The sequence below is a fragment of the Rhynchophorus ferrugineus genome, unplaced genomic scaffold, assembly GCF_030347505.1.
Source record: "Rhynchophorus ferrugineus isolate W39M unplaced genomic scaffold, kcgeb_rfMv2 rfM7, whole genome shotgun sequence".
NCBI lineage: Eukaryota > Metazoa > Arthropoda > Insecta > Coleoptera > Curculionidae > Rhynchophorus > Rhynchophorus ferrugineus.
The window spans coordinates 28,590,402-28,612,145 of NW_027472586.1; the positions used below are offsets into that span (position 1 = coordinate 28,590,402).

At 33.4% G+C, this 21,744-nt stretch overlaps 1 protein-coding gene across 1 annotated transcript in view; it reads right to left on the reverse strand.

Annotated features, from left to right (window-relative positions):
- Stacl (SH3 and cysteine-rich domain-containing protein) overlaps nt 1-21,744 on the reverse strand; it is a 455,842-nt gene that overhangs the window by 10,972 nt on the left and 423,126 nt on the right. Inside the window, exons 29-32 of the mRNA XM_076410623.1 lie at nt 8,592-8,660; nt 5,427-5,585; nt 1,452-1,520; nt 1,064-1,200 (exon numbers count right to left, since the gene is read on the reverse strand). Coding sequence (XP_076266738.1) covers nt 1,064-1,200; nt 1,452-1,520; nt 5,427-5,585; nt 8,592-8,660 — 434 coding nt within the window. The remainder of the gene's footprint in view (nt 1-1,063; nt 1,201-1,451; nt 1,521-5,426; nt 5,586-8,591; nt 8,661-21,744) is intronic.

The window sequence follows — 21,744 nt, forward strand, 5'->3', positions numbered from 1 at the left end:
AAGTTACAATAGCATTTGATTAGGTTTTCTTGGTCATTATATTTATTAATAATTAATTGCAGATGTATTGCTGGTCGAGAAGGATATTCCATCAAAAACTGTTTGGATATGTGGAAGGAAGCATTGTCAACCATAACACCTTTGGTTTGGATGACAATCAAAGCCTCTATGAGACATACAGAGGAAGTAATTGATAAATGGTGGAATTGTGAACATGTTTCAGACAGATTAGAAATTAACAGTTTAGTGATTGAATTGGACAGGAGGCGGAAAGTGAAAGTGACTGAAGAAAACTTTCATGATGTGTGATAATGCTGTGCAATGCTGGAAATTCCTATGACAGAGTAATGAGAGTGGAAACAACTAAAGGTATGCATATAATGAATTGAATATAACTGTAGAAAATGGTATTGTAGGGCTTGAGAGTTTTGTGCGCACAGATATGATTGTAACTGTTTAAAATTAAACATGAGTATTAGGTTAGAACGTATGAGCAGAGAATGAATACTAACTTTAAAATATTTTATAAAGAAAAGAATGGTGTACACTGATAGTAGTAGAAGAAATAAAATACAGTGATGCCAAGTAAATACACCATCGAAATAAACAAGAACTCAAGAACCAAACGTAAAAAGGTAAATATATTCCCGAAAGAAAGTAAAATACGTTCCTCAGATTTACAATTGTTAATTAAGTGGATCAGGCCTCCAGGGGGATATCACTACATAAAAAAAACTCTCCTAGAAACTCATGGGTAGTGTGGAAAAGAGTTCTATGTAAACAAAACATATCTAACCTACAAACTATTATACCTGTGTTCTTAATTGTAGTTTTAAGTCCTTCGATAATATATGTATTAAATGTACTATAATGTTAAAATATATTACATTTGATAATATTTTTGTTCAATTATTTTATTTAGATTAGAATTTTCTTTTATGTCAAAGCCAAACTGTGCACCCCCAAAGTGATGAACCACGCGCTGCCTCTGACCCCAATAGTTATAGTTTGACCGTCGAATTTTCCGAACTTGTATGATTTGTTCTCTTTCGTTACTCTTTACCTTTCCTACTGGACTTGGACATGGAGATGTACTGGCAGAAGATGGGCTTTTGTCATTTTCATCCGGCAATTCTACTGATGACATTCGTATGTTTTTCGCCGACAACAATCGCCTGTTATGCACTGGACTGGATGGGGCTGTAACATTATTTCGTATTATTAGTACACCAATTAGTTCGAGACACCGTTATAATGAACGACGGAATATGTTTTGACGCGTTAAACAAAAGTGTCGTGCAGCAGATAGAGAGACAGAGACAGAAACAAATATTAACGAGCTTCCAGCAGGCGCGGCATAGCGTAAAACCTAATGATCACGCTGATATCATCCTGCTGCAAACTCGAACAAATTTTTTTTTATTAAACAAGAAAAACCGAAAGATGCATACTTGACTGGGCTTTCAGATCTTTTCGTACTTGGGGATTGGGTAGTGACCGTGGAGGTATCGTTGATGCAACTGTGAAACATGCAGTTAATATTACACGTGGTCGAAAAAACGACTTTGATGGCTGAATAAAACGTTAGTTTAACAAATGTGAAATAAACAAAAAGGACAGGCGGTTCGTGCAGAAACATTTACTGACATTGGCAAATAGAAGAGAGGCTGCAAAAGGTTCCCATTAATTTTTTTTTGGTTTTATTTATTATAAATGCACTATAGATCATTTTATATACACATAACACATCGGCTAAAAAGCCCCGGGCTTTATACTTTCTGAGTTATTGTACTAATAATGACACTACTCTTGTTATTTTCAAAAGAATAGATCGAAAAAATGGCGTATTTTAATTTTACACTGCTTCTTGATGGAAAAAACCGTTCAAGGGAAGCAATGTTTTGAAAAGTGTTATAAGGACTCTGCTCTATCAGAAACAACCATAAATCGTTGGTTTGCTGGCTTCAAACGTGCAGAACACAGTGGACGTCCAAATTAGGTGGTAACATAAAAAAATCCACAAAATCATTTTGAATGATCGAAAAGTGAAGTTGCGTAAGTAAGATATCAAAAGAATGTGCTGGTGTTATATTGCAAGAACATTTAACTATGAGATTGCTCTGTTAAAAGTGAGTGCCGCGTCTGCTCATTGTTGGCTAATAACAAAAACGTGTTGATCATTCTGAGCAGTATTTGGCCATGTTTCAAGGTAACAAACCAGCATTTTTGAATTGATATGTAACAATGGTTGAAAGGTGGATTCATCACTTCACTCTAGAATCAAAACGATCATCTGAGTGAACAGCAAGTGGGGACGCCTATTTTCAGGCAAAAGATAAATCGTTCTACAAAAGTGATATTGAAATGTTAGAGCGACGCTGGAATTATTGTGTGGCTCATGATGGAGGTTACGTTGATGAGTAAAGTCAATTTTTAAGAAGAAAAACGCGTTTTATTTCTTATGCCCGGCACTTTTCAGCCCATGTGTTACAACTTAAACTTATTCTACACAGCTTATTCCAATACCAGGTGTTTTTTCGTCATTGTTTGTTTCATGAGTCATTGTTTTCTGATTCACTGTTAATCTCTTGCTCCGATGTATCATTCATATGTAAAGCATGGAAACTTTGTCAATCTTTTTGTTGGTCAAGAGCCATGCAGATAATCTACACATAACATTAGTTAATTTTTTGTAAAATTTTATTAAGATATGAAATTTCCGTTATGTAGAATGTATGTTGCAACAGCAACGAAACATAGGTATTTTCATTACGTAATAATACACATTTTAAAGTTTTTTTTGGATATGTTATCGGAATCAGCATACCAAATAACACTGGAACTTGTTAAAATAATTAAATAGATTTTTTTCAAAATTGATCTTGTCTCATATTTTGAAAAATTATAAAAAATGGCTATTATCAACTAACAACTAGACTAGAATTTTATTTCTTCTGATGTTTTAGATCATATCTGGTGTCAAATGAAAGTCTATAGTTGTCAAGCTTCTGACGGGTATCCCGTTTTGTAGGATTGCAACTTTAGGTCTACGTACACAATGTGGTATAATGATTTTTTCTACAGCCTAAATAATCAGCTGGAATCTTTGATGCTGTTACAATTATAGGATTATGTTGATTTGTGAGTGTCGAAGGTCCTGCAATTAAAGAACATTGAAAGGAATTCTAGGGTTGTCTTTATGGGGAAGCTTCCTTCGTCAAGTGGATACATTTTTGATAAATGATAAAATGAACACATGGCGCTGATTAAAAAATGTGTAGATAGCGCTCTAAGAAAGCCTACAACATGCAGGATACCTGTTTTAGGATGTGATTGAGAATTCCTGATATATACAGAATAGCTTTAATCGGAATGGAAACCTACTTTTTGCAGAGGAAGAGATGCTTTTAACAGATGATAGATGCTATTACCTTTGGCCTATTCTAATTGAACAGATCAATATAAAAAAACACAGGACGTATTTAAAACACTTTTAGATAGTGTCGGGTCGTCACGAATATATGATAACACATTCTACGTTTTATACCTTCTATAGACAACCCGGGTTTAGATTTATTCTGTATTTTATCGGTCTGTTTAAACCGTGTTTAAAGTGTGAGGTCGAGAAAATTTCAAATATTGTAGAATTTTCAATGGGATACATTCTCCAAATTACCGTTTTCTGATATTTGGTACACATAGAACACTTTGCTACTGAGAAACGCTCTATAGCCTCCGAATTTCCAAGAGCCAGGCTTGTTTTGTTGACACAGTAAACCAAACTTTCTTTCGAGAAACCTTGTATAAACATTGTAATTCTAGTTAGGTGAGTTAGTTCGGTATCTCCATCAGGATTTTGCGTTTGCGTCAATTACGGAAACTAAAATGTTTCGTACCTATTTCTTGCTTCAATCAGATCACTTAAATTAAATTATTGGGGTTAAACTAACAAGTCAACTGAAAAGCCCCCGGCCTACCATAGTAAAACACATTTTTTTGGCAAAATTAGTTTTTTATTCAATAAAATTCCCTTCAGGGGAGATTATAGCGACCCTCTAACTTTTCGATACCATTTTTGTAGTACGATTTGTCTTTTGATTCAAAATAGGCCTCAGTTTCGGCGATCACCTGTTTATTCAATGAAAATTTCTTCCCATCGAGCATTCTTTTGAGATCTGAGAACTGAAAATATTCGCTGGTGGGCAGATCTGGAGAATACGTTGGATGAAGAAGCAATTCGAAGCCCAGTTCATGGATTTTTGCCATCGTTTTCACTGACTTGTGACACGGTGTTTGACGGTGAATTGTCTTGGTGAAGCAGCACTTTATTTTTTCTACAAATGTGGCGGTTTTTGGGTGATTTTGTCCTTCAAACGGTCCAATAATGCTATGTAATAGTCGCTATTGATGATTCCTTTTTTAAGGTAGTCAATGAAAATTATTCCATGCGCATGCCAAAATACAAACGCCATAACATTGTCAGCCGATTATTGCATTTTCCCACGCTTTGGGGCGGGTTCATCGTGTGCAGTCCACTCGGATGGTTGTCGATGAGCCATGTTTCATCTGTTGTCACATATCGTCGCAAACACTCGGGTTTATTACGCTTGATCATCTTCAAACACTGCTCCGAATTATCAACTCGTCGTTGTTTTTGGTCAAAAGTGAGCTCGCGTGGCACTTTGCACAGAGCATTCTCCTACCCAAATGTTCGTGAATAATATAATGTACACGTTCAATTGATATCTTTAAAGTGTCTGCTATTTGATTTGGTTTCAATTTACGGCCATACAAACTCATTTTGTGGATTTTTTAAAATGTTTTCGTCGGTAACAACCTCTTTTGGGCGTTCACTGCGTTCACCGTCTTCGGTACTCATTTCATCACGTCTAAACTTAACATACCACTCCTTCATGGTTGATTTTCTTGGGGCAGTGTCCGAAAACTCGGCATCAAGCCAAGTTTCTGCTTCAACTGTATTTTTCCCTGCAAAAAGCAATATTTTGTCAACACGCGAAATTCTTTTTATCCATTTTTTTCACAATAACAAAAGTTGCTTCACTCAATATGCTATAATTCACAAACTAATGATCCGACAGCTGTCAAATTTATACACGCATCTTTTGGGGGTTAGGGTTAAGTAAAAAACATATGGATTTAATTCTAGTATGTGTCAGGCCGGGGACTTTTCAATTGACCAGTTATGTAATTGATTACACATTTTGAAACAGTTTTGATGAACGCATTTGATTATGAGATATGCGTTTCTTCTTAATTTACCTTTTTGATACACATAACAGGACATATTTGGAACAAGCTGTGTAGTTTCAGTTCAAATGATCTATATCTTTACATTAAACTATGGGTAGATGGTATTACGCCAGACAAGACATATAAAAACAGGTACAAGCAGTAATCCATCATACACTGAATCTTGGATGACGAGCTGTGATTGGAATGGGGATCGCTAGCTGCATTGGCACCGTGTCTCTGTCTTCTTTGTACGTGTTCGGTACTTTCGGGCGAGTCTAGCGACAAACTCTTCATCCGCAGGTTAAGCTTTTGCCTTCTGGGCGAGTGTGGAGCTATATTGTCGAAACAAAATTACAATATCATCTAAATTAATTCAACATCGAGTGAGGGTAACCCGATATTATCGACGGGAAAGGAAACTAATTTTCAGATCTTGCTGGAAATCCTTCCGTCAAAATATAGAGTTACCGTTGGTAAAAATGTAAATGAAATAAAAGACAGACGGGTCAACACAAACGCTCATGCAAAATTAGCATTCTGTGAAAGCTAAAAATAATGTTCCTATTGATCTAATTGTTTCGGGGGGGTTTCTCTAGATAATGTGTGGTTTATGATAATCTGAGTCTCAAGTATCGATCATAAAAGGAAACTGTTTTGTTAGGGATGCAGAAAAAATTTCGAAATATCGATATATGCATATAGTTTGGTACCTATTTTTAGGCTAATATTTCACGATTTTTATTTTTTCTTAAAAATATCGATATATTTTTTTGTATTATATTGATACTTTTTATACTTACTGCAATAAAAATATCGAAATATCGATTTTTCCTCCGATATATCGATATATTTGAAAATATCGATATTTTTGTAAATATCGATATAACGAAATATCGATATTTTTTCCATGGCCAGCCCCCCTATGTTGTGCTAATAATTATAATAATCAATAATTAGAGATATTTTAAATAATAACGCTAATTTAGTATTATTTAGATGGAAAATTTTTGCAATTTTTACTAACTTTATGTCTTTAAAAAGAGTTTTCAACTACTGGTAGGTAACACTTCTTAAGTCTTTTTCTCATACATCCATTATATACTTTGCCTGTCTCATTTTCTGTGTATCTTTCTCTGTTGTAATAGTTTCTAACCCATATTCGCAACTGCATCCCTTCATCCTTTTTGATATAATTACAACCTGTATTTGCGCCTCTGGAACTATTCGCTCTCTATGCCATGTTCACATTAGCAAAATATCGACCTACTCACAGGAAACAGACATAACTTGATGACTGTTCTATTTTATGTCTATGAAAATAGTTCCAAACCAGGAATGGTTAATGAAAAAGTTTCCTATTTTTCGTGCCATTTGGCAATTGGATCTCATCTTACTTCAGAGATTTAGCTTGGGTCAGAAGCATCTTGTATCGACAAAATCAGAAGGAGAGGTGCATATTCATAACCATATCTTAGCGAGTCTTCATTAGGTCTTTATACTTTTACTTTTATATTTGGCATTTTTACTGAATGTGCTACCATATGAGAAGTCTTCATATTCTAGACATGGTTTCCATTCCACTATTCTTACATGCAAACTTTACAGATTATTTTATGTTGATTGGTATCCTGTACCATTGCAAGATATTTCTGTATCATTCGAAGGTCATAGCTTCAACAACTCGGTTGTAAATCTTCAAGTTTTAATTTTCTCTGAAATGCTATTTTCTTGATGAACGATTTTCTTTCTATTCTGTGATTTGCTAGATATGTTTCTATGGCTCATTACATCACACACGAATATCATCGATGATCTACAAGTAGTTATTCTCGTTTAGATAACTAGTTGCAAATCACATGCAGCAGATAAGTTGGGATACTGTTTTTTGTTAGCTCATTTGAAAGAGTTGTTCACGTTTCTTCATTATTTTCAATAACGGATAATCTTTTGAAACCCTAAGTTTTGCGTAATTCAACACTCTTTGTATTTTTTTGAATGTGATGTGCTGTAACTGATCTGCGCTATCTACTGTTTAACATGGGTTCTGAACCACGGTCCTCGGCATCATCATCCGACCGACCGGCAAGTGATCAACTTAGAGATGATCCCAGAAGACATCCGGTCTTACTCAACCTGGTTACTGACTTGATTGGGATCATTTTCCTTGCCAGATTTTGCATTGTTCCTTTTTGTAGAATCACAAATATAAGTTTACAACTATGCCCAAGCAGAATTCGAACCCGCGACAATCGCAATAGTAAGAGGACCATCCTGTCGCTTGGACCATTTCATATTTTATTCTTCTTATTTTTATTTCTTCATGTTAATTGTGGAATGCTTATTGTTACATATTGTTAGTGATGCCATTCTCCAACTCAGTTGTATTCTCTTTTTCATAGATTGCGGTATCGAGGCGAATCAAACCATACGAACTTATATAAAGTGTATACCTTTCTTGTAAACTATAGCTTAGGTTATTATAATTTTATAATTGAGGAATACATATTGATGCATCTTCTCGCACTCGTCTTGCTTGTCAATTAATCCAAGTACAAATGAAATGTAGTAATAAATTAATTTATAATTAAGATTGTACTAAGCATATCTAATAAGGATTTTATCCTCCTCTCTTTATAAGTTGTAGCATCATTTTAAAACAATTACTACAGCTTGTATCTTTTCTTTCGTATTTTAGATATAACCCAATTTTAGGTACATCATGTAAATATTTATGATAATTTTAAATATTTGGATATTTACCATTTTTCATATATGGTTTTCTGTAGTTTTTTCTTTGATACTTACCACTTACCACGTTTTGCATTTAATAAATATAACGATTAACAAGTAACAATAGCCTAAGAACTAAGAATACTGTCAATTTACTTAGATTGCAAAGATCGCGGTTTAAGCCATACAAAATCTAACCGAACCAACTTTTGTTTGGTCTAAAATGAGCATTGTTTTAAAATATAATTGTGCAAAACTATTAAGGCCTTATCTCTATACCACTCCGTGTTCCCTTAATCCAGTTTCGTATAGACGCTCCCACTTCTGATTTCTGTTTATCTAGAATAGCACCGAGTTTTAAAGTAATCTCGCCGTCACCGCGCTGCTGCTCAAACTTCGGTCCATTAGGACGAACCATTGTCTCAAATTTAATTGGTAAAAGTTAGCTATATGTTACTGTTCGCTGCTATTAATTCGGACTCGAACTCAGATTCATATACAACACATATTTTCTTTATCTAAACCGAGTAAAAACGATTTTTTAGTAATGGTGTATATATTTTTTAAATCGTCTTTGACATATTCACAGAATCTAAAAAGGTACAGACCAACGCTCTGGCTTCCGAATACGGGGCAAAATATCCCTGAACGTGAAGACGGTATCTTCAGGCTACTTCCTAAACGAAACAACATTGAAAGAGAATTGGAATAGTCAGTCAGTCATTCGCTAACAAAACGCTACTCGTTTGTTTCCAAACAACAGAAGCGGAAGCCGCGATAAACTGCATACTGGATGATCACCGATTTCAAATGATTTGACATCATAAATGGTATATGGTGGTCATAACAAATCGTGAAATGGTGTCATCCTGTATTGTAAAATGGCGGACGAAGTAATATGTGCTCTATTCTAATTCTTTCTCTAGCTACACAGCAATCTTCTTATCAAGCAAATCAAGCAGAGGTAAAGCAATTAAGAAAAATGAAACAATAAAAAACTTAATGGGGAAGGCGTAAGTGATTTTCTCGATCTGGGGTTTTTATGATTATTACCTGTATATTGAACCACTGGAAATCTCTATATATAAGTTCTTAAGTTATATAAAACAAATAAATTATATATATTAATATCCTAAATTCATTGTTATTTTTAATCAATGCTGTTTAGCATATTTTAAATATAGTAGACTTGATTCCTGGTGGACTAACGTCGCAATTGCAAAGAAAACTGATGATGAGATGATATCACATGATATGTATGAATTTTAGGTTGGAAAAAATGATAATACCTACGACGATGATCAATTAGTATTCACTGCAAACCATTATAAAGTCACCCCAACACGCCAACTTACAAGAGACACGCCACGTTTCTGTTTCCAACACTCGTATGGGACAGAACAAGAGAAATATTTTTTTAAGGATATTTATTTATCACAGTCAGATAATATTAACAATCAAAAAAAATTTTCCTAAAATTTTCCTCACGCTTATAGTCCGATAAGACATGACTTTCGACAAAATAATTTCCTACTTTTCTCTAAAGGATAAACAAAACGTGCGAATTGAACTAGATTTGGTTTTAGAAAAATAAAATAACAGAGAAAATGTCCTATTTCTTGTTGGTCTTATTGAGAGATCTCTTGGAACTGGTTAGGGTGGATTTTGATCTGGTGGGAGTAAGAGGGGCCGATTTTGAGGGTGTGTCAATGTTTTGATTCTCCTCGTCCAATTGTGGTCCCAAACATAAAGGTTGGCCGAACGGGCGGTTTCCGGAACCATCTTGTGAATTCCTCTCTGAAAATGTCACGACAGCGTCATGTAAATGTCTCACAAACTAAAGCCAATTTAAAGTTCGAACAGTCTCAAGTAAGGTTTGTATAAGATTGAATAGTATTCAGTGATTGCGCACGAACTCAAATGTGTCATCTCTCTGAATAAAACTAAGAAATACAGTTGCGATAATATCTATTTCACATTGTTTTCTATAATAAATTAGAAATGTTTGAGGAAAAAGTCTGTAAAATTTTATTATCTTGCATTGGGTTATTTGTTCATGAAATATCTATATTAGTGAACGCTAAAACCTTTTTGTATTAATAATTATAAAAATAATATTAAATAAAGAAATATTACCAAGAACGAGTATGTTAACTGTAAAATAAGGAAAACGCTTTAATTCATGTTCATACTTTAATATAAAGCATAAATAACATTTATAACAATATATGCATTAATTTATATTCTGAAGGTATGGTATGGATTATTATTTATTATTATTTATCATTTTTTCGTAAGAGGAATATATATATATATATATATATATATATATATATATATATATATATATATGCTGTTTATATGCTCTATGCTCTTAACGATTTTATGAAGGCAAACAATATCATTCCAGATGAGCCAAACACTTAGCCATTCGTCAGGCCTATCGGCTGGCTGCGAAAATTAACTGTGATTTTAACCGACCTGTAAGGCTTCGCGGTCCTCTTGGATCTAACCATAGCCTTTGACAAGGTTTGCCACGGAATCTTAGTGGCGAAATGCATTGGGTTTGGCCATTGGTCTACCCAATGACCTAATCAATCATTTCTATCAAGACGATCGTTCCATAAGGTCCCGCTGACACCCGCTTTATTTAATCTTTTCCTTATAGATATCCCTAGGAGACTACAAGTTGAGGCAGCTTTTTAGGCAGACGATACTACTTATTTTGCTTCCTCAAAAGTAGCACCGCATATCCACTGCAGACTCCAGAAATAACTCGATCAGACGGTCCAATGGTTACATCTCTGGAGGTTGCAAGTAAACCCACAGAAAATCCAGGTCATCTTCTTCTGCAAGAACCGTTTTCACATCGAGTATTTCGAGTTTTTAAATCTAGAATGCCCAAATTCCGTGGTCAGAAGAAGAATCTCGGTCTTCTCTTCGATCGGAAGTTTAGGTGGAATTCCCAGATTCAAAGGTTTCTCCAGGAAGTATTGTCAATCTAATGTGCCCGCTCATCAACTAGACCAGGAGTCTTCCTCTATCAATAAAATCTCCCCTTTACGAGATGCTGGTTCGATCAGTCGTTTTATATGTCTCCAGTGTCTATCTTAAGTAAGTCTCATCTAGTCAGGTGGAACGCCTTCAAATTGTTCAGAACTAAATTCTCAGGACAATTGTCAGTACCCCTGGTTCGTTAGGAATAACCAAATTCATAGAGAACCAGATGCCTCTCAAGTTCACGATTTTATATCCGAGTTCTACTCGAGATATTCCTCTACTCTTCGTCTCTGGGATAATAGATATATTACCGAGCTGGCCGATATTTCATGCCAATAACTCATCCGGCTCTTCGCGGACTTGTTCTATCGTAGCTGACTATCTCGTCTTGCTCTTTTACTCTTTTATTCCCAATTGTCTCGACCTTCGCCCTCGAGCGATTAACTCACATACTGCGAGCTACATTGTGTGATAACGATGCAGTGTCCTTGCCTGGCCCTCGTGTCTTTTAGCGATGTTACCGGTTACGGGTTAGAAGTATCAGTTAGTGTTATGGGATCAGCTGTTAAGGTGGGGTTTAGTGGGTAGCCCAGAGTCACAGTCTTCACATAACCATCCCAACTCGCTTACTCCTGCGGGTTTCCGCCACCATGTATTTATAACAAGATTTCCCTAACCAGTTTCAGGCAAAAAAATGACTGAACAACATCATCATACGTTTTTATCATTAAGGGATGAGCTTCGGCGGCGGATCAAACCAAACAATGAAGGCAATGAATATCTAAGATAAGATTTTGGCCGTTTTATGGTTCGAGCTTATACACTGAATAAATAAATAATTCGAAATGGCAGTCTTATTTTGTATAGAGACATTACAAAATTAACAAATTTAATAGTTGTTTACATTGATACTTTGCATTTTCACCATTAAACATCGCTGATCAAACTAGTACTTCACATACAGTTTTTTCACCATCCATTACTGAATAGAGAATCTTTTGTTTTTATAACTGAGGATAGAATCACGATTTCTGGAGAAGAAACAAAAAATGTTTAAGAAAATGTCTTCGACAACTGAACAACCTAAACTAATTCAATTTTTGTACTGAGTACAATAAATATATAAAGTGCGTTAAATCAAATCAACAGAGTTCCTATCAGGTGACTACAGAAAACTAAAGTAAAATAGCCTCGAATATAGCTAATAATAAATACGTAAAATATCTTAAGCCCCTATTTTTTACAAGAAAAAATATATTGGTAATCATACATATATTACATTACATATCCAGCATTATTTTCCTGAGAAAATTAAAAAAAAATTTGCTAGTGTTGGGAACTATCGACTGAAATCGACTATCGACTGTTTGTAATTGACTAGTTTTTACTATTGACTGTTTCAGTCGCTATTTTCGGTTCGACTGATTTTGTTACTATCTATTATGGACTGCCTCCGTCGTGTACTTTTAGTTAAAATTTTTGGTTCTACTAGTTTCATTCGACTGCTTTTTAACGTCTTGGCTCTGTCGTCCTAGACGCGACCTTGACAAAAACGTACCCAATTTATGCTTATATAAATTTATATGTAATATATATAGTTTTATGGGTTTGGTAGGATATTAATATAACAGCATTTTGGAACGATATTTTTCAAGAATGTTAATGTAATAGTGTAAAAAGATTAAAATTGTGAATGATAAATAGTAAAATACTTTTGACTTTTTTTATGACAATAATAGGTAATATTTCGATTACTTTCTCGATAAAAAAGATATTTCTATTATTATTTATTATTGTGGGATCATTTTCAATAATGTCATGAATTAAAAAAAAATTCTATGATTAGGTGTATGTATAATTTTTGTTAGTTTTTAGGTTAAGTTCTCTTGTATTGTCTATATTTATTATAGCATATTATTTGAAAACTAGCAATTAACATATTAAAATACGATAAAACATTTGTGCGGCTATTATGCCATTCGATAGATCCACAAAACATTCAAATATAAAAGTAATTCTACTTCGTTTGAAGTGAAATTACTAACCGCATATTAATATTTTGAGTAATTACTTTTTTCCGTTTCTTTTTTAAAGTTAGTACGTGAAGGAATATGTATATCTCCGTCTCGCTTATGCTACCATTGGAAAATATAAGCACATAAAAAATTAAGTGCTCCAAGCAATTATCTCCGTCCTTTCCTCTCTCATAATTTATACAGGAAAGGGTTCGTACATCTTCGTCTGACATAACGAATTAAAATAAAGTCGAACCGTGCATTTGACTGAAGATAATTATTACTATTTTCAGTCGCTTGTTTTTTGACTATCGACTGTTTCGACTGTTTTGCGACTATCGACTCTTTCGACTGTTTTTAGTCGATAGTTGAACACATTTCTACCTTTCATGAAATATCAGTGTATAGTGGTAAGTTGAAGCAAAGTCGTCCAATATCTGGGATTTCATGACTTTATGGAGGGCATCACACTTTTAACACGTACTATAAAAAAATCATAAATTTTTTATAGGTTATTCAAGTTTTCTGCACTCAGGTCTTCCCCATACTTTCAAGGTAGAAAAAGGTCCCTTGAGAACAGTTTGGAAATGAAACTGAGGTACTTCTAACAGGAAAAGAGCTATAGAGGAAACGGCTGCAATAAAAAATTGATAAAAGGAACTAAAAGTTCACTGTATAAATTATCGTCAAGTTTCGCCAAACCCTTATGTATGAATAACGCTGTCCCCTCTCGTTCTCTCCCTCACATCGGATTTTCACCACAATATTGTAAATTCTGGGGAGCAGTGTACGAGCGATTCTGAACAGAATCTGTTTGGAAAGTTAAATGAAACGAGAGGTGAAATCGTTATGGGGTCGTGTAAAATCCAATTAACATTTTAATTCTTGTAAAGTGGGGCTCTTACGGTTTCCGCTTCTTAAACGGGTCACATTTATTGGATCAAGTAATAGAGTCAATTAAAATTCTTAAAATTTTAACGCGGTAAATTATGTACGTTGTTTTTCTGTTAAATTTCTATAGATTTTCGTTGTATAATCAAATAGTTATTTTTCCTAATCTGACTATGATCATACATGAAAAAAAGGTCTCTTTGGAAGCGAAAAGCATGACGAAAATAATCCGATATACAATCAGATATTCTGTGGATTGCCACTTTTCGAACGCGCTATAGTATGGCTTCATTGAAAAAGTATTACTAGAGATAATGTCACTTAATAATTTTATTATGTATAACCAAAATTACTTTTTCCCTAAATTAATTTTAATTTTTGGAATAAGAATACACAGGATGGAAAGCTTAAAATAAATGGAAGAAGTAAAACATAAATAAGTTTTGATATAATGAAATCTGAAATAGATATAGTAAAAATAATTAAAAACTAATACTAAATAATAGAAATGCATAAAATTGAGATTCATTTAGAACTCATTAGAAATACATTGATAAAATAAAGAAAATACATTTTTTTACACGATTAAATTCTTACATATAGGGAAGAACAAAAAAGAATAAGAGTAAAAATATATTGGAACGAAATAAAATGAAAACATCATTGGTTATGGTTAAAGCAATTTTTAAAATAAAAAACAATATTAAACAAGAAGTACCAAAAATAATTGTATCTAAAAGAAAACTTTAGAACATTATTAATAATTAAATTTTGATAATATAAGATATACGAATAAATTCAGATTCATTTACAAATTTTGCATGAAAACTATAATTTATAGAGACACTTACCATTACTATTATGATCAGTTATTTGAATATAAATGGACAACTTTCAATATTTCAATTTTAATATTTTAATAGCTAAAGAAAAATATTTAAATAGAATAATGGGTCAATTGAGTCGCCGGCCTACCATAGTAAAACACATTTTTTTGGCAAAATAATTTTTTTTATTCAACAGAATTCCCTTCTACGGTGATACACTGATTATAGCGACCCTCCAACTCCTCGATACCATTTTTGTAATACGATTTGTCCTTTGCTTCAAAATAGGCCTAAGTTTCGGCGATCACCTCTTCATTCGACGAAAATTTCTTCCCAGCGAACATTCTTTTGAGATTTGAGAACAGGAAATAGTCTCTGGGTGAGAGACCTGGAGAATACGGTGAATGAGGAAGCCTAATTCATGGAATTTTGCGATCGTTTTCATTGACTTGTGATACGGTGCATTGTCTTCGTGAAGCAGCACTTTCTTTTTCTTCAAATCCGGCCATTTTTTCGGCGACTCCGTCCTTCAAAGGTTTCAATAAGGCTATGTAATAGTCGCTGTTGATGGTCCTTCTTTTTTTAAGGTAGTCAATGAAAATTATTCCATTCGCATCCCAAAATACAGACGCCATAACCTTGCCAGCCGACTGTTGCGTTTTCCTATGCTTCGGAGCTGGTTCATCGTGTGCAGTCCACTCGGATGACTGTCGATTGAACTTCGGAGTGAAATGATGATGCCATGTTTCATTCATTGTCACATATCGATGTAAAAATTCGGATTTATTACGCTTGATCATCTTCAAACACTGCTCCCAATTATCAACTCATCATTGTTTTTGATCAAAAGTGAGCTCGCGCGGCACCCACTTTGCACAGAGCTTTCTCCTATCCAAATATTCGTGAATGATATGATGTACACGTTCAGTAGATATCTTTAGAGTGTCTGCTGTTTCATTCAATTTCAACCCTTCCTTGATGGTGGATTTTCCTGGGGCAGTGTCCGGAAACTCGGCATCAAGCCAAGTTTTCGGTTCAATTGTATTTTTTCCGGTCAAAAAACAATATTTTATCAACACGCGAAATTCCTTTTTATCAATTTTTTTCACAATAACAAAAGTTGCTTCACTTAAAATGCTATAATGCACAAACTAGCAATTCGACAACTGTCAAATTTATACACGCATCTTTTGAGGGTTAGGGCTAACTAAAAAACATATGGATTTAATTCTAGTAGCGCCATCTATGTGTCAGGCCGGTGAGACTTCAATTGACCTGTTAGAACACCAAAACATCCAATGTTCTTCAGAATTTAAAAAATTGACACTAATGTTGAATGAATTAAAACAGAGATTTATTGGGTTAAGAGTAAAATATTTTCTTTCTTAAAAATTAACCTTGGTTGTAACATGTAATGGGTTCTTCTGAAATAAACATAATATAATTTAGAACAAGCAAAATAATTCATACACATATATTGAGTGTCCCAAAATGTATGCAAATAAAATACTCAGGGGTTATGTATGCATGGAACAACATAGTAATTGAGCGAATGGCCTTCACGGTTTTGCTGACAGTTGCAGGATTTTTTATCGAGATTTTCATACAGCATTGAATATCCTTTTCCAATAACCATCCGCAGATTTGTTGGATTACTTCTTGGATTTCAAAAGAAATCAAGTAGTGTTAAATCATGTGATCTAGGGGACCAATTTTCAATCAACGAAAGAAAATAATCTTATGACTGCAAAAAGTTTTGGATTTTTTAATTATTTTCTTTGATAGTTGACGAAGTTAACGCAATATTCGAATCATGTTTCCTACGAAAGATGCGAATTCAAGCCGTCAGCGTTCATTCATTAGTTTAGATGACTCTTTAATAATGATAACGTGTTGTTCTTCCATATAATGTTCCGTTTTTGTCAATCAGCTGCTGACTTTACCTCTTATTAATAGCTTATAGTGCTAATCGGGGCAAATTAAAATTTTGCATAAATTTTGGACACCCAAAAATGATATTCCTGTATAAAAGCTATCTATCTTTTATACCCGTCTGATTATTTCCTGATATGGTTTTACTCAAGCTTCCATCTTCCTGCCAGAGTTACCTGTTAAATATCTAACTAATGACAAACAAATTGGCTTTACAAAGAAAAATATACAAAATACAAATATTTACACAATAGCTCTGCTATTTGGGTAAAAGAAGATACTGGTAGAGGAAAAAGAAGTTTGATTGCCTATATGTATTGTTATTTAAGCGTGTATCTATTTTGGAATTGGAAGTAATGTAGGCATCAAACAAAAATATGAGAAAAGAATTGCAATGATGAGCGATGTGGAACATATATATCTAGAAAATTGGGAATATATATATATATATATATATATATATATATATATATATATATATATATATATATATATCAGATAATAAAGGTCAAATTAATTTTTAATGGATTATTTAATGGGTAAGTTGGGGGCGTTATTATTGTTAATTAATGAATTATATTAATTACAATATACACATGCTATTTATTTCGTAGGTTAGATTATGTACAGTTTTAATCTTCCTCTCGGTATCACCAGTACCCAACTAGTGTTAATTGTGTAAATAGTAAACTACTGTCACAAAAAAATGCAAAAAATGGAACTTGAGTAAATCAAACCATAACCTACGCCAAGCAGAACTCAGCTTAAATAATTAATTGTTTTAGCCATCAATATAGCTACAGGGCATACAACAAAAGAAAGTTATTGTTAGGCGTCATGTATTGTATAGTTTCCTTGGTATCTTAGAATTATTTCATGCTTATTTAAATAATCTAAATGCATATATTTGTCATATTAAGAAACAAATCTAATCATATAATTTACGAGTTAGATTTAACAATTAAAAACGTGTCCAAAAATTGTGTCAATGATTGTTTACGAAACCGAATGATGGTAGTAAAAACCTCAAATAAATTAAACGAATTTTGGTATTTTTGGTACATTTTGGTATTAAAACCATTATTCCGTCATTGTAGCATTTTTAAAATTTTTAAGCGCACAACTGGGTCATTAAGTTTCCTTTTTTGTTTACTTGAAGCCAGTGCGAAGAGTTATGCAGAGTCTGAATGAAACAATAATCGAAATCAGTTGATACAATAGAATAATTTTAGGGTACCAATATTTCTCAATTTGTCTGAAATTCTAAATATATGTGCATAGTGAAGGAAGATTAATTCTTATAATCGCCTGCTTGCCTGCTGATAGAGTACTAAGATGGATTAATGGCTTATCTAGGTTCGAGTATCACCTTCCTTTTCGTGAAAATTATTTTGCATTAATTTGTGAATCTTCTTCGGAATTTAACCACGATCTTTTTTCTATATTATTACAGTACATGATTCATTTTTCATTACTCCAAATTCGTTTCAAAATTGGTTCGATTTCATTTAGCTTCGGTAGGGATTCACAAATGGAAACTCTATCCATTCAATTTAGTACTATTAATTCACGTGAACGCTACTTATTGAGCTTCTTTTGGTATCCAGTTTTATGCAAATGGCTTAAAATCCTTTTGTGGTGTGTGTTTAGTTCTGTTGCGATGTCAGTCTGCCTCGATGTTTTCAAGAGTTTTATCGATTTAAAAAAAAAATCAAAATATGATGAAAATAATATGTTGTGATGTTTTATGGAATAAATTTTTGTTAAGGATTAGGTTTTATACATAGAATAAGTATTACTATAAATATGCCACTTAGTCATCTATAAGGGAAAACCGAAATTACTTTTTTTCAAAATTATGTGTTGAAATGAGGAATATAAATATTAATTAATTAGGTAAGTTACTAATAAATTCCATAAATTATTATATTTATTTGCAATAGATAATAAATTGTTTTTTAGTTAAAATTACGCGGATTTATTTTTACGATATAAATGTATCACTAAACTTATATAGATATATCACCGTATACAGTTTCTTATCTTTGAGAAGAAACATGGCATAAGATACAATAACCAGCGTAATTATGTCATAGATGCTTATGAGTGGCAGAATTATATTTTATGTATAAGATATGATATGTATAGATTATGTATAAGATATAATTTCATTTAATTAATAATAAATTTCATTTTTCAATTTTAACTCGGATGCTTAGAGTTAAACAAGAATAAGCTTACTTAACAATGAAGCAAGGCAATTTTTTGTGTCTTGCCCTTTACATACTCTATACACACTATAAACATATACTATAAACATACTATAAACAGAAAATGTTACTATAGCTGCATTTGCTGATGATATGGTGTTACTATTGGAGGTAATAGTAAAGAAGCAACCATAAAATTTCAACACGCTAGTAATAATATAAATGAATGAATCCAGATAAAACGGATTTAGAATAAAAGTCAACGAGAGTAAACCGGTGCATATTGAATTTACCTACAACTAAACTCTTCATATACCAAATTTGAATAATACTGTTGTGCCACATAGTAACAATCTTAAGTACCTTGGGATGAAACTTAACGCAAAACTTCGCTGGAATTGCATTAAAAAGAAATTTTAGATAACTAACTAACTAAATAAATAATAAGTTGTTGCCGTACAAGCAGGTACTAAAGCCCGTATGTACTTATTAACTGCAGTTATGGGGATTTTCTGCGAGAAGTAATATCAACATAACACTATTATTTCAGAATAAAGCACTGAAAAGTATTGTGGATGCACCACAGATGCTATAGGAACAATTATTTACACCAATACACCAACTTTCATAGAGGAAATTAAGAGATTCGCAACAAGACATGAAGAAAGACTCTACTCTCATGTAAACACCAAAAGTGCTGTAGCTCTTGGACCATACTGAACTAGGACGCAGACTCAGGTTAGGAGAACTAAGCTGTGTGATCTGGTGTAGTTGTGTAGTGAAGTGTACTAAGTGGTAAAAATACTGAAAAGTGCTACTAACTTTTATTTTATTTGAAAGTAACGGCCATTGGACCTTCCTAGATAAGTACCTAGTTTGAAGCCACTCTAGAGATAAGTTGTAAGTTAGTCAGCAACGACTAGTATTAATATATTGATAAACTGGAAAAACAAAAGTTTCTGAAATAATAATTATTGAACCTTTAAGTTATTATTATATATAACAGGCTAAGTAAATAAAATCTATAGCAAAAGAACTATTTTAAGAGAGATATATAGAGATTAATAACTCACTATAATAACGGTGATAAATTTCGCATTAAAGTGGCTTGACGTGGTGGTCTTCTAACAACTGGTTTAGCGAAACATGAGATATTTCATGAAATACATGTTAGATTTTCAGACATTCAAGATATTTAATGATGAGATATCAACAAACCTTTCACAGATATGAAGAAGCTGCTATGGCAAACTTGTTTTATTTTCAACCTTAAGAAGATTTCAACTTGTTAAGGAGTATATGAAAAGTAGATATATCGATTTGGTTGACGCCAAAATTATATAGATAAACGTGGAGACATTTTACCAATGGATATTTTAGTTTTCACTCTACTTTCGACTGTATGCACTGGCCATTACATTTGGAACATGTTTCACTAAAAATGATTAAACTTCTTCAGGCTTGGTTCTTGCGGTTAGCTGTGTGCAGGTGCGAAATAATGTGTTAAATTCATTCGAGGCTCGAGCTAGTGTTGTCTATTGTTTTTCAACCACGCATTCACCTACACCAAGTTCAAAGGTTGTCGTCTCGCTTTCTTTCTTTTATCTACCCCCTTGTAACAGTACCACTTCCATAGCGCTACCGTACTTCCTTTACCTTAACCTAATATCCTGTCCATGACCCTGTCGACCGCATACGTCATCCATATATTATTTAATATGGCAATAAACAAGTTTTTATTCAACCAGTGCTTTCGGTTCCCGTGAGAATTCCTTCCACAAAATAGTAGTGAGTGTTCGAACAATTAATCGCATCGCCCGCTGCTATAAATCTCAACGTTACCCAAACAAATGCTGAAGTTCAAATGCAAATTTGTAGCTGAGGTAATAAGTAGAATCGGCCAAGCTGCAGGAACCTTTGCTTTTCTAAGATGTTGCGTTTGGGTGAAATATTACAATTAGTACTAAAATCTGTCTTTTTAGAACGTTTATCTTGCCAATCTTTCGCTTTGGACACTGTTACAGTCTGACATCTGTAAGCTTGAGGTTTTTCAAATGTGATGCTTAGGGCAAATCCTACAAGTTTATCTTCGAGATCATATTAGAAATGGAGTTATACTTTTAAGATGCAACAATCAGTACAGAATCGAAGAATAAATTCAGAAGCGCAGATTACAATAATTAGGACATATCTATCGAATGAGAGGTGGACGAATTCCTCATAATCTTACGCGGCGAAATCGACCTTTTGAGTGGGAGACTTAGAGAACAGACAGACAGACATCCTAAAATCTGATAGGAAATAGAAATTTGAAAATGAACTCTAGAATTGAGAAATAAAAAAATACGTATTTTAAAAATCTACTAATTTTCGATCACAATATACGCGTAAAAATAAAACAAAAAATCTCCTAATATTTTTGTTGATGTTTATATTAACAATTTTGAGTTATAATGGGAATTCTGTCGCTTTACGGTATGGCCTGCTGAAGTCATTGTTAATTATAATGCCCCGAAAGCTCAAAGAGAAAATGGAAACAGGTGGTGAATGGCAGATTGTATATCAAGCCGCGATAATAACAGTACACTGATGAAGCTATTAATCGGTCATTTTCAGAGCAGAGGTGCAGAATTCATGACACCCACGCGAAATGTAATTATGCTGGTATTAACTCTTAAGCCGGTTAAATGGAAATTTAATTTTGATGCATTATCATTTTTGGCGAATCTCTATTTAAATTTGACCGATATACGTTGCCTGATATATAAACCGGGTGGTTTCTAGACCTGACGCTAGGATAGTAAAGGGATATTTTAGTCTAGAAATTTGGAAAAATCGTTTTTTGCATATTTTTAAAACTTAAACCCTTAAGAGAATTTTTCAAGG